Here is a 14,774-nt window from a genome sequence, read left to right as displayed (position 1 = left end):
CATGTTTGTCAGAGTTTCAGTGGGAATCAAAAATGTCACGGAGGGTTTTGGAAATCATCTTTGAGTTAGTGGCAAGGGGGCACACACAGCTGGATCATTCAGTGATCAGAGGCTGAGATGTGCTGAGAGACGTTTGGGGGTTTTGTGCTGCTGTTGGACGCTATAACATTATTGTGGAGTGTTTTTTTTTCTGTACTAATCTTAATACATAAAAATATTAATTACAATTACTAGAGTCAAGCCATATTAGCATTAGATGAAACTGGGGTAAATGTATCCCTTCTGGTACATTTGAAACTTCTCCTCAGATATGTTGTCCAGCTGTGATCTGGGCTGCTTCACAACCGGGTTTGTTTCTTCAAACAGGAAGCAGAGGAAGAAGCTCCATGACCGCCTGAGGCAGAGCCTGAGGAAAAAGAGGAACAACAATACCAACTCTGGCACTGGCCCCAAGCTGGCGAGCTCAGCCAGAGGACGTCAGATATCTAACCTGCCTCTTCAAGATTTGCAGCTTATCAATGTATGCTGTTAGTCGTTGGTACCAAATAAAAGGCATCAAAACCTGCTGAATCTGGACATTCACGCCAATTGTTAAAGTGTGCTCTGCTCTTCTTTTCACAGCAATGTAATGGGACGATTATGCAGCATGCAGCCGAGAAGGAGACAGAGACAACCTTCACCACAAGCAAATATGCCTTACCTGCGCATGAAGCCACCACATTCACACACATCTCCAGCCAAAGGTAAGGAGGAAATATGTTTTGCCAGTTTGGTAAACATGGTTTGGTTTAATCAGTTAGGACTTGAGGGGAAGTGACGTAGAGGTGACGTGGGAGGGAGAGAAGAGGGCAAAGTGATGAGGGAAGAAATGAGAAAGGGTGACAAAAAATGTAAGCAAACTGCTAATAATAATAATAATAATAATAAAGCAAAATACACACACAAACAAGCCCCCAAGCACCTTGCTAATATCAGGTGGCCTCATAGGTCGTTGGATTTAAATGGTATCTTTCAAAGTGTGTTGTTCTGTTGTGAGTATGCTCTGAATGATGGCTGTGTAAGTCTGAGGGAGGGGGCTTTGTTTTACTTTGAGATTCTTGAGCTGTCTTAAAGAAGGTCTTTGCTGGGCTTCTTTGGTAATGTGGTCTGTAATGATGTTCCATTTGACTTGTTGTGTTGCTGATGTGATATGTGATCTGATATGAATGTGTCAGTGATGATTATGGGTTCTCCTGAGTAGTGTATGGGGACTCCAGGGAGGGGTCTGTGCCTTAAATGTACAATGAGTTATTGTGCTGTAGATGTGTTGAGCGGGAGGTCGTTATCAAGGCACCAAGTGACTGTTTGGGCTACCTGCTCATAGTATCGACCTTCACTGTTGATGGTTATGAGTCCAATCATGGTTGTGTTGTCTGCATATTTAAGAATGGTCACTGAGCTGTGGTGGGTGTAGAGGGAGTAGAGCCAGAGTGAGAGGACCCAACTCTGGAGGGCATCTATTGACGGTCAGATGGCAAGATGAAAGGCTATTCATCTTAACCCTTCTCCACAGGAAGTCCTGGATGCAGCGACATATGCAGGACTCAGTTTTCATTTGCAGTACTTTATTGAAGGGATTGACCGGGTTTGTTGTATTAAAGGCTGAGCTGAAGACCATGGATAAGATGCAGGCGTATCTATTGGAGTGTGTAGTGAAGGGCTAAGCTAACAGAGTCCTCAACAGACCTGTTGGCTCAGTAAGTAAACTGGCTGGTGTCCATCAGAGGGGTGGTGGTGGACTTCAGATAGGAGAGGATGACTTGCTTCACGTGGCACAGAGGTAGTTGTGTACTGATTTGACAGATGAGGGGTCTCTCAGGTACAGTAAGATATCATCAACATAAAGACCTATCTTGTGCTGCACTGATTTGGATTTTGTGCCTGTGATGTTATTATTTTGCCTGAAGGACACTGCCAGAGGTTCAGTGAATAATGCAGATAAAAGTGGAGGCGATGGGCGTCCCTGTCTTGTGCCTCTTTGTAAGCAGATTTGTCCATTATCACTGAGGCAGTTGGTGCCTTGTCTAATCGATCCAGTTAATAAATTATGATCCAAACCTGAAGTGTCTCATGGTAGTGAGGAGAAAGGGTCATCCCACCTTGTCAAACCTCTTTCAGCATCTAAACATTCAACAAGTTCCCATGATACAGTTGGAGCTCTTGAGAGAAGCAATTACTTGTAGAATCTGTGGAACAGAAGATGCCAAAATAGTTTGCATCATTGTGCTTGAAAGCAGCCTTGGGCATGAGGTGACAGATCACTGGTTTCATTTCCAAATACCAAACTTCGCTGACTGAGAGGCCTCTTACCTTCTGTTGCAGATCTTGTTCACTGTGTGTGTCTTTCTTTCTGTGTGAGCAGTGACCTCTGCAGACAGCTTTTGCAGTTTCCCATAATGTCCGTGCCGTCATGTCCACAGAATCATTAAATGCTAGCACGGATGCCCATTGGTGTTCAAAGTAATTTTCAGAAATGTTTGTCCCTGAGGAGTGATGTATTAAAAAGCCTTCTAGTGGATGAAGGGGGGTGGGAGTCTAGCCATGTGATGGACACAGAGGCATGGTCTGAAATGATAATAATGTGGAAGTGTGAGTCAGTTGTCCTGTGAGTGATGGAGCTACTGATCAGATTCAGGCCTGGTGAGGATGTTGGGATTCTGTGAATTAAGTCAGTCATTCTGAAAAAACATTATGGAATCGATGTGAAGAGTCAATAGTGGGATCTTACACATTCACTAGAATTACACTGTCTTTGCTAATGGTGGCCTTAATAATGATGTAACAACCATCTGGGTCAGAGATAGCTATTCTGGGAGTATGGTAAGTTCTTGCTACTCAGAAAATAAATCAAATGCTCTCACAAGAAAAAGAGAAAATCTGGTATCTGTGGCTGATGCAGGCCTGTAATAGGTCTAATTCAGTTTGGCCTTAAATGATTGGATGGCCTATCTGGCTGTCTACCTACATACCTGCCTACCCCGGGCACCCGCTGAGCATGATATATACTAGCTTGATAGTTGTGACTACTGACAATAGCCATGATCATTGTTTACATTCATGATAGTAATGTTAGGTGTTTGCCTAGTTGTGAATGAGACATGAGGTAGTTGGATACCGTTAAAGATGATGCACTGTGCTCTGTGCTGTAGTACACACCCCCTGAGGACAAGAAAGCCTCTCAGTGCTGGAAATCCAGCAGTATTTTCCTTATGAAACCAGAAAAGGGCTCTAACCTTGCTGCACAGTGTAAAGCTTGTTTACTGTCAATGAAAATGCTTCAAACCTGAGGAAACATCTACAGGTAAGTTCATGTTAACAAAATATGTGACAAGAACCTCCCGTCCCATCGTGTTATTCATCTGATTCAGGATGTACTTCAGCTCAGTGCCCATCAGGTAGGCTGCATATTAGTGACAAATGAATTGTTGGCCAGCTAACACAACTTTTGCACACCCACAACTCCATTTGTGAACCCCCTGATAGAAAATCTTAGCTAACATTAGCCCTTGTAGAATAGTGAGGTAAGTGAGGGACTTTTCAGCTTTATTGCCCAGTTTGAAACACTTGTCAGAAAAGTAACGAAAAAGTAATCAAACGCAATGAGTAACATGAAGTAATTAAAATAGCTACATCGCTTATCACAATTCTAACAGGGTAACTAGTAATTTGTAACCAATTACATATCAAAAGTACCTTTCCCAAAATTGATTATTTGTCATAATTTAATAAGTTCTATGGGAAAGAAGTGTTTTAAGAGCACTGCTGGAAATCCCTGCTTTTTACCCTGAATGTCAGACCTTCTGGCTTATAAAACCTGCATTAACTTTCCAAATGGCCATTTCCAGGAAAGGTTAAGTATAAATTCAGAACAACAAAAAACCAGTCTGCAAGTTGGACTTTAATTTGATAAAATCTGTCTAGACGCCCTCCCTGCACACTGCATTCTTCATCATACAGCCTGTCATTTTGGGCCTATTTTTCAGTATCCGTCCTGTTAGCCTAAACTCTTATTTCAAAAGCAATGTTCTGATTTATTAAAATGCTCATTCTAAAACTAGACTAAAATGTTCACAGTGTTTGTCATCTAATATGTTAAAGTGTTTTTGTTGACTAAAATTAGATGTTCATGGTTCACTTTGACAAAGACAAAATGTCCAGAGTCGACAAAAAACTGAAGAATAAAAAGGGTGAGGTTGATAAAATATGACTGAAACATGAAGATTTGATCTGAGAACTGTGTCCAACACCAAATCTTAACATAGCGAACACGTCAGCATGCATTTTTCTTTGTCTTTAAGGTACGATTATCCAGCATGTTTGGTATATTCACAAAATTTAGGTGTGCTGGAGAATGCTGATTGGTTCTACTGGAGCCACGTTTTGTTTTTGTTGAGGTTAAGTTATTATGTAGAAGTTTGTGTTGTCTCACTCTATTGCCAGCGAGCAGCGCATTAGGTAGGCGTCATCACTGTGTGGCGGCCTCACACTGCCTCCACTCTCCAACTTCACCTGGAAACAAGAAAAAATTGTTTGACTAATGTTGATGCATGCAGAAGCAAACTGGTAGAAAACACAAAATATACACCACGCCAGTGAAGAGAGACGACGAGAGATTCATTCAGTATTCATGCAGTGCTGTGGCAATAAAGTGTTTCATTTATATTTGTTTGACAGTATTTTCTAAGACTTACAGTGTAGAAGTCGTTGGCGATGAAATTCTTGTTCCCGTCTCCTCCCAGCAAAAAAATCACACAACTAAAATGAAAAGTTAAAAAATGGGAGTATTTTATATATTCTAATATTATATGATATTATATTGAGGTAGACAGGTGTGCAGTAGTGTTGTTGTAATGTCTATGCTTATGACAACTGGTTATGGACAGGTAAGAACAGGATGTACAGGTAAATATAAATATGTATAGTATATACTGTGATGGTTAATAGCTTGCACCCTGTATGAATATAGTCACACCAATAAATAAATAAACAATAACGACCTCTGAATCTGAACTTGAGACAAGGAGAGATGGTGTTAATGTGTTGCCCACATGTTGCACACATTTCTTCTCCGTATTGCAATCTTCCACATGTCTCATGTAAATCCAGTCTGTGCTGTGTTTACGCCTCATCCTCAGAGGCAGTTGTGTTCATCCCTGCGAAACTGACAGTTGCAAATTGTGTTCTTAGTAAATCCTGCTGAATACATGTTCTGTCTCCTCTTGTTGTTTGTGCGAGCCTTCCCTCAGCAATAAGGTGAGAGGCTCACGTTTTAGAAACTCGCACAAATGACAAACAAATGACGTCTGTTCATAAATACTGTTTTGGCAGAATGCCTAACAAAAGCATTAGTCTGTCTGGCTCTGATCGTACTTCTTTGACTGCTATGATTTGGCATATGGTAGGAGAGGTGCAGTAGTGGGCGTGCCACTGCCAATCCAGCAGTGCACTGTAGTGCAACTGGTGCCAAGAAAGAGTCTCACTTCATCCCCCAGCTGCCTGCTTTGAGCAGCAGCTCAGTTCAGTGCACCTGTGTTCTGTAGCATTTCAGTCACTTTATGAAGTGAATGGTGAAGGCTTGCCCATGTAAGTTTCATAGAAAACGAACAAACCCATTTATCCATGTTTCACTGGTTCTCCACTTTCTTTAACCAGCTGCTGTGTGATCACACAAAAAAAACTTTTTTTTTCTGATGATATTAACACCAGAGAGACAGAAGAAAGTTTAATTAGTGAATCTTACCAGGTACTCTCCAGTAGCCACAGACAGCATAGTCTTAAACACTGTTAAGGCCTTCACAATGAAAAAAAAAAAGTTTATTGTGCAAGATATAGTTGCCCCAAATATAAGGCATAATTAAAAACCCACCAGATTCCCAATCTGTTTCCTTAGCTGTAATACCTCATAATGTTCAAGAAGCTCTAAAACACGCATGTTAACATGCAAAATGAGATTTACAGGATGCAGGATACATGAAAACAAATACAGCATGTATTACAATCTGTCAGTGTACTTGCATTTGAGAGTTCTGTCTTTGTCATTGTACTTTGCTACCTTTAAAGTCACGATAAACTGTGAGAGAGGGGTGTCTGCACTCAGATGCATGTTCAGATACATGTTAAATGTGTATGTTCACTGACAGCGTCTGGGGTTCGCATCTGGGCTGGGTTTAGCAGCTTGTAATCAGTGCTGAAATACACAATAATGCAATAAAATCTATAATGGCGTCATTATGGGTAATAATTAAGATTGCATCAGCCTGGCATGGGTTAAAAACGGCTGCATCTACCTTAATTCATCGCTGATTTAATATGATGCCAGGCGAGCATGCTGAGTGACCCAAGATGTTGAGTGGACTGGTTATATTATGCTTTCAACAGGCAGAAAAGTTAAACCCAGAGCAGACTGAGGAGGACTTTGCATGGCACAAGCCTCACAGGTGGATGATCAGACACGTGAGAACAACAACAAACTCAATGATGGATGAATTCACAATCCAGACGAGAACGTCAAACCCCTGCACCGACTAGTACTGTAGCGTTGTGTGTGTGTGTGCTCTACAAGGTGTGCAATCACTGCAACTGTGTCTTTGCTTTAATGTTTGCTTCATATTGTTCAAACATCTATGTGCTGTCTGCCTCGATGATGTTTATTCTGCTGTTTAAGCCACAGGCTGAAGTGTCTGTCTATAGATTGTTGGTTTGAGCATAAGGACTCGATGGTAACACCTGGGGAGGGTACCGTGTTGTTCCTTTAGCGTATACATGCAGCTTGACTCACATTCACACAGTAGCTGTTCCTGTGGAAGCAGAGTAGACTTGACAACTGAGTCTTGGCTGAAGAGATCAAAGCCAGCTATAAAGGTGTTAAGATCATTTGGCGACGTGGCCCCACTCATGAAGGGGGCACTCCTGCTTTTGTCTTCTGTGATGGTCTGGATTGCCTGCCACATATCTTTGGTGTTGCTGGTGTTGAGGTCTCTCTCCAGTCTCTGCTGATGTCTCCACTTTGCCTCCTTGCTCTTGCTCTGGTGGTGCTGTATGCTTGAAAGTCAGCAACAAAAACATTAATGAATTCTCTGGGAAACACTGTCCATCCACTTCGACTGTGTTTGAGCACCGGTTGGTCCAGTTGGTCTGGCTGGGAGGTCAGTGATTTCTCAAGGTTCACTGCACTTAATCCAATCCCTCCGCTTCCTTCTCCATTGGTGATGAGTGTATTTCTGCAATAAGCAGTACATGCTTCAGTAATAAACCCCAAAAACCCAAAAATGTAGTTTTTGACGGGGCTGCTGGCTGTCACATCTGCATACACTGCCGTCACCATGGACCCATAAAGGCATAAAAGGGACAATAGCTGATGAGTAAAATGTCATACAATGATTATAATTCTCATACAATATACTGAATACTTCTACTCTCTCAGGGGGACCAATAGATTCCTCACCTAAGTGACCAAAATGTCCACGTATGGACCTGTGTAAGGACTTTGTCCTTATCTGCAAAAAAATATTTATTTTGAATGAATATTTATAGAATATTTCTACATTCTTGCAGATACATATTTATCTGCAAGAAATAGCTGCTCTGCCACTAATTTGCTTCACTTGCGATTAGACGGGCAGGTGGAAGTCAGGGTCATAATATGTTCATCTGGAGAAGGTCACGCAGCCTCAATGCTGCCTTCAACATCAGCTGGACTACAAGGTGAAGCTGGAATTTTGCTGAAACTGAAGGAATTACATTGAACATTTTCAGCCTCTGGAGGGGCAAGCTGTCAATATTATCTCGATAACAGTAAAACTCCATTGAGATGTTTGCTGGAAACAAACTGCTAACATGAAAACTCTAACATGCCCTGTTGGGCCAAAGGATACAGAACTCCTCCTGTGCACCATAGGAAGCATCCATAACCGTAGAATTCAGCCGGATTACTATCCTCATGCATCGATGAAGACTGGGTCCACATTTCAACATTTTTGCAGGCTCTGATTGTATAATTAACCACTGCATCGGTAAATTTAACTCACAAATGAACTGATGTCATGGTCTAGAGGCCTGTCTGAACCCTGTCTCCATGTAAACGACCTCCTCCCTGTCTCTGCAGCTGGAGTAATGACTGGAGCAACAGTGTTCTGTCTGACACTGAGTCTGTCTCGGTGATGTCATTGCCGGAGAATAGCCAGCGTGCCACACAGGGCGGCCGGGGTCGTCTGAATGCCACCGGTGGCACCAGAGACTTAAGTGCTCATTCAAAGAAGTGCCAAGACACACCCAACTCCGACAGGGACTTGCCTTAAAGTACAAGGTAACTGAATTTTAACAAGCAGTAAAACCTAAAAGCACATGAAACTGACAACAAGACAGCGAAGACTTTCCCTCAATTCAGATACATTGTACAGAGCCCAACACAGAGAGATGTCTCAGTCATAGCCAACCACAGGATCCCGTAAATCCTCCACACATCCATAACGGACCCAGAAGGAAGATGTGTCATTCTTAAAGTGACTATCAGTAATACTAACTTAGCAATTGCTAACACGATATATACGGCCCAAACAAGGCCTCCTTTTATTTATTTTTCACTACTTTGTTTAGTCTTCAGATTCTACAATAATGATAGGCAGCGACTTTAATTTACCATAAACTAGATGATTAAGCACATGCATTCATCAGTTTTAGATTACAGTGAATATTAACTCTGGGCAACATCAAATAATTATTGATTGTGCCGTCTCACATCCGACACCCTAAACACACGCGCACACACACACACACACATGCAGTACATACTGTATGGGCACATTCTACCTCATCTTAAAACAAGTTGAGGTCGACCCACGTAACCTGCTTATTAAGATCATGATTTGCTCTTTGTATTACCCGTTGTTTCTTCTTTTCTTTTCACATTTTATAAAGTCTTATTTTACTATCCTATGTAGCACCACCTGTAACACTGCACTCCCAGTGCCTCCTCCACCGACACTATATATAGACAACCATTCATAATACAATGCTGTCACCTTCAAAATGAATTCACTATAATTAACAAGAGAAGATCTTGCTGTCAAGATGTGTTAGAACTGACAGTGAATCAAATTGTACAGGTGGCATGATTGCATATGCAGTGCAGTGATCTGCCACTTCAGTGACAATGTTTCCAGCTGAAGCAGCTCCACTCTGAAACATGCAGTCCTACTGATACCCCCTCTGTACAGTCCAGTAACACCCAGTCACCTGCGCTGACGTGGGTTGTGCCCCTCATAAGTAGTGCACATGGCAACATGGTGCTGGAGACTCACACGGGGAAGATAGCAAAGTCATTCAGTCTGCAAGTTTTATGAGACACTGAATCAATATGAAGCAACTGTGTTGAAAGTGGTTCAGTTTTGGAGAAACTGATAAAGGCAAAATGGCAACAGTGACTATTTGTATGGATGGATTAAAACCATAGTGAAAAGGTCAGAATACAAAAGTGACTACTTTCATTATTTTGTTCAATGACGTTATCTAGCTAGCAAGTATTCATAGGTTTCATGGCTATCCAAGGCTGTATGACTTCACTTCATACATGTACAGAGAAGAGATTAAAAAGGAGAGAGATTGATGGTGAATGTGCAGATGACACAGATACCCACACACAAGGTTCATACACATGTTGCCAACTATTTACAGCTAATGGAGATTGGCTGTGGAGGTTGACTAGTAGTCCACTTATCAGAAAGTCAGTGGTTTAGGTTAACGTCCCTCCACTATGCTGAAATGATTTGGTGAGGCAGTGATTTTACAGGTTAAACAGTCTAAACACCTCCAGAAACTTGTGCTTGATGAGAGAGCAGGGAAAATATTTACACAGTGTTAAAAGCACTGACCACAGGCAAAGACCTCTAACAGACTGTGAAGGCTTGCATTGGAGCGGTGCATTGAAAAGTGCATTTACTCAGTCGGTCAGGACAAGCTTTTGCAACATGATACTCTGCGTGTCATCCAGCACGACAGCCACAGGTTCCACCTGTGAGAGGGCGGGATGCAAAAGTTTAAGGCCTTTGAATGTGCTCATACAACTCAAGCCACAATGCATGATCTATTTATACCATTTATGCATGTTTTGCAGTGTGTGTGTGTGTGTTCAGGCTTTTTCCTCTAATAGACAAACATTATTAGAGGAAATGTCATGAGACAGTAATCAACAGTTTAAAGTACCGGTATGTTAGCCCATTTTATAGTAGCTACTACAGCAGCAATCTCAGTGTTGACTTGTATCTGTGGTGTTTTATTATGAATGTGGCTAATGAATGAGTAAGTGAACACCATCATCATCATCATCATCATCATCACTGGATATCACAACAAATAATGTAAACGCAATTTCATGTGAATGAAAGAATGTCATTAATGATCATGAAAATGAAATGCTAAAACCAGATAATGGACAATACAGCTGTCTAGTGTTATTACCGACTGGTGTAATCAGATTCTGAACAATAAGTCAAAACCTGCACAGCAGGAGTGCTGTTATCCCATTGCATTAATAAGTCCACTGAATAAGTTTATTTTAGGTGGAATTAAAATTGTGAATTGCTCATAGATTTGAATTTGTATTTGAATAGTTTGTCTGATCTTTGTCTGCCAAAACACCCCATTTCAATAGTTATATCTGCCACGTGGAAAATAAATAGATGCATCCTTCTCTTGTCCTGCATCCCTGGTGTGGTAGTCATTGAGGTGAGCTAATCTATGTGTGACTGGCAACCTTTTTGGGTTGTGCTGACCTCCAACAGGCCAAGTGGCTCAGAAAATGGATCGATGCATGGATGGATTTATTGCCCACAGGCCTGTAATGGACGGTGCAGGGCCTTTTGGTTTCATGTGTAATAGCAATAGTAATTTAACTCTCTGTATATGATATGCACCTTCTTTTATTTTTTTATTTCAGATGTGGTAACAGTGCACATACAGAGCTTTCAAACAATAGGTCTAAAAAGGGTTTCTGTTGTCATTGTGTCTGTTGCAGGTTTGTATCTGCCATGACAACCCCGACTCGGCTGTCTGCGGTGTCCCAGACCTCTCTAGCAACTCCAGGGTCTCCTCCGTCAGAGATGTCAGCCCCCCTGTCCAGCCTGGCCATCTCTGTCCCCTCAGTGGCTCTAAGTCCCTCCGGCGAAGAGGAGCGCCCCCTGCTGTTGTTGAAAGCACGTCAGCCACACAAGTCCTCCAGCCGCGACGAGCAGAAGAGGACCTCCGCTCACTACAACCACGGCCATGTGACACACAGCTTACCACCCAGCCCGTTGTTTACTATGGAGAATGGTAACTACCAAATCATAGGTGACCATGACGCCACAGCTGCCAGCCACATGTTCTCAGCATCACCTGAGAAGCTACTGAATGCAAACAACAACATCGACTGCAGTACCAAGAGAGCAGGAGTCGCCAACGGCCATTTGCCGCATAATGTGGAGTCCAGTGGTGACAGCCTGCTTGTGAGCGAACCAGAGGAGCCTCAGGGGGAACACACACCCTTCCTGACTACAGAGAGCACTGCAGCCCTGCTGCTCAGGGCTGTGTACAGCAGCAGGACTAACCCAGCACCACCCAACGATGACCTGCAAGTCAAGTCATCCACTTCCACCACCAAACAAGATCCAGTCACTGTGTAAAGGAAAAGAAATGGCTGAGAAACCTTTATGTTGAGGGGGGAAACAAAGGAATAGTCACTATTAAACCTTTATTTTCTATAAATTATTTGCAGTGTAAATGAAAAATGAAACTTTTATTTTAGCGATGTAGTAAATAAAGAGTTTTATAAAAAGTGTACAAATGTGTTCATGTCTTGTAGGTAAAGTGCCATACACTAGTATGTAGCAACGACTCACAGTATCCTTCAGTGCAGAGAAAATATCAGTGGGGCCTTTCTGTTTGGTATGCTTAAGGGAACTGCAACATTGCATACTGGGCCATATATTCACCATCTTAACCTTCCAGTTAACAATCAAAAATAACTTGCTGGCTGCTTTCAATGTCCTGCAGCTGGAAGTGCCCGCTGGCACGACATTAGATATTCAATTTATGCGTTCAAGGTGCATGCTACGTCCTTAAATGCTGTGATGGAATAATGAGCAGTTTCTGTGGCCTCACCATTGATTTGTACTGATTATGGGCTGTCTCACCGAGTTTTCTTTTCTGAATTACAGTATACAGAGCACCTGGACTGATGTTAATGAATGAATGATTGCCTGCTCATTACCTGCATTTAATGAGAGGCGGAGAAGACGTTAGAGGTCGTAATGTTTTTGTTCATCGCTGTCTGATCCGGTGTCCTGCTGGTGAGCGAATATTAGAAACTGTTAGATTAAGGTGCAATCAGTAAAGTCTGGCTCTTTAGCGTTACTAATTATTACTAATTAAAACATATATGCTTAACATAACCCCGTGGATTTTTAATTCATTTTTCTATATTGGGATTTGATCTACATAACTCGTTTGTCACTTCTATGTTGCTTATGTAGTGACATAAAGTTTAGGGACTCACAAGGTAAAAAACAAAAAGAATCGTCAGAATTGAATCTGAGGCCTGAATACGCTGGAGTTAGGTTTCATTTCTGTCCCTGCTGGCAGGTATCCACATCTTCACTGAGGACAAACTGACTCAGTCAAGGTGGTGCCACAAAAAACTACTAGCATGAAGACCAGTGATTTGCTCTTTCTTCAATAGAACAATCAAATTGTTTGTGCCGTCCATCACCAGTATGATATTACTGATTGCATCTTTAAATGCAAGAATATCTAAGTGTGTACAGAATGGAAGACCGACCATATGCCTAATTTTATCCATTTGTTCTTGAGTAATGTATTTTGGACATTAAAGAAACTGTTAAATTTGTGCAAAATGGTTAACTGCTTTAATTTGTTCAGTCACTTCTCTGGTATCCCCCCGCCCCCAAATTCGGCATAATAGACAATTTCTTTTTTTTTGTCCAGCTATCCTAGCTTATGCAGTCTCAATGTGTGTGATTAAAAAAAGGTTTTGTTTGTTCATGTCTGCTAATATGAATATAGCTGATCAAAGTACCAAAGACTGTCGCTACTTCTAGACTGCAGTATGAACAGATTTAGGAAAAGCAATCAAAGTAACTCTCATTTGTCTCTGTAATTAACCACAGTTTCTTGAAATGTTTTTAGAATAAGCAGACAGCCTTATACAAGACAAAGTATGATGACGTGCTGCCCATTAATTAGCATTTTAATGGTGGTCATTCTTCTGTATTTCATATTTATGTAAAGATTGTTTATTATTTATTTGGTGATTCTTGCTACTTACAAGCATCAATTACTGTTATATAATATGTACATTTATATTTTAACAAACATTATTTAAAAGATGTAAAATATACAAAGCCACCTGTTCCACATGGTTATTAATACTAAAAAGAAAAAAGTATTTGCATATTTTGTCACTTGTATGCTTGACATAACTCACAATGCTTTGCTTTTAGGTCTAGGAGTGTCTTCAACTGATGTAAACACACCATGGAAATCTTCAGCGCTGTTGTTTCTTATTAAATATGAAATCTGTTTTGTGTCAAAATATTTCTGGTGACAAACATTCATGAAATTCATCTTGTGACAGAACAGAATTTGATTGTTTCACATTTGATCATATGAGCTAAAATTGTAAAGTATTAGAGTATTACGTGAAAAAAGGAGTTTAAACCTACTGCTATTATAATAGCATTATCAGAAACCATTATATTGTAAAATAAAAAGAAATATTAATAGAATACAAATTTGTACTCGAATTACAAAAGTATAAATCTGCCATGTAATCTAGACGAGCTGCTGGATGTGATACAGCTTTGCCCTTTTCCTGGATGGCAATATGCTGTCAGACAATGTCGTCACGCTCTGTGCGCATCAGCAAGGAAGACACACAGAGAGACAAAACAACTTTATTATCATTTTCATTTTAGTAGCAGAAAACATCTAACTGCTGGCTACAATCCTTCTTACTGGAAGCAGCTTGCTGCTACAAGGTGCTCCTTGAAGGAATATCACATTACAGAAAACTATTTTAGGTTCTGGGATGTGCAGTAATGCTGACAATATACATGCACTCACAGTGATGGTGCACTGTTCTCTGATTGAGCTTATTGTATGAGAATTTACCATAATGTCCCATTTTGGTACTTTTAATGTTTGCACCAACTTTACTTGGTGCCTTAATAGTGTAATTCCATCAATGTATTCCATCAGTGATGGAAGCTCAATATATATACATATAAACACACACACACACGTATATGTGTATGTATATGTACATGTATGCATGTATATACACCCTTGATTTAGCTAGCACTCTCTTTTATGTTGTGCTGAGGACAGAGTGTAAGGGTACGAGGTGCTAACAAGCTCAACAAGCTCGTTATAAAGGCAGACTCAGTGATTGGATGAGGAGTTGAACTGGACTCTTTGGAAGTGGTGACAGAGAGGAGGACACTTAACGAGTTGGCAGCATCCAGCAGGTTCGGGCATTTACTGAACCCCGTCTTTGTAAACACATGATTTACCAGGCCTGTCCCAAACAATAAAGATAATGCCATGCCTCAGGTTTTGGAACAGTAACCCTGAGCGATATTTAGCTTTGAAATTTGACACTAGTTTAAGTTACTTTAGGTACGCTAACATGTTGGGCAGCAGCAAAGAAAATAAATGAAAAGTACACACCCAAACACACATAC

The 14,774-nt window shown here is 41.1% G+C and overlaps 1 protein-coding gene across 1 annotated transcript in view; it reads left to right on the top strand.

Moving 5' to 3' along the window:
• Positions 1-13,769, top strand: part of nrg1 (neuregulin 1) — a 36,374-nt gene extending 22,605 nt beyond the window's left edge. The window contains exons 5-7 of the mRNA XM_041960608.1: positions 367-520; positions 622-743; positions 11,051-13,769. Of these exons, the coding sequence (XP_041816542.1) occupies positions 367-520; positions 622-743; positions 11,051-11,696 (922 nt within the window). The 3' untranslated portion in view covers positions 11,697-13,769. The remainder of the gene's footprint in view (positions 1-366; positions 521-621; positions 744-11,050) is intronic.
• The last annotated feature ends 1,005 nt before the right edge of the window (positions 13,770-14,774 follow it).

Source organism: Chelmon rostratus, chromosome 19 (assembly GCF_017976325.1).
Source record: "Chelmon rostratus isolate fCheRos1 chromosome 19, fCheRos1.pri, whole genome shotgun sequence".
Taxonomy (NCBI): Eukaryota; Metazoa; Chordata; class Actinopteri; order Chaetodontiformes; family Chaetodontidae; genus Chelmon; species Chelmon rostratus.
This window is presented reverse-complemented; position numbering and strand designations above follow the sequence as displayed.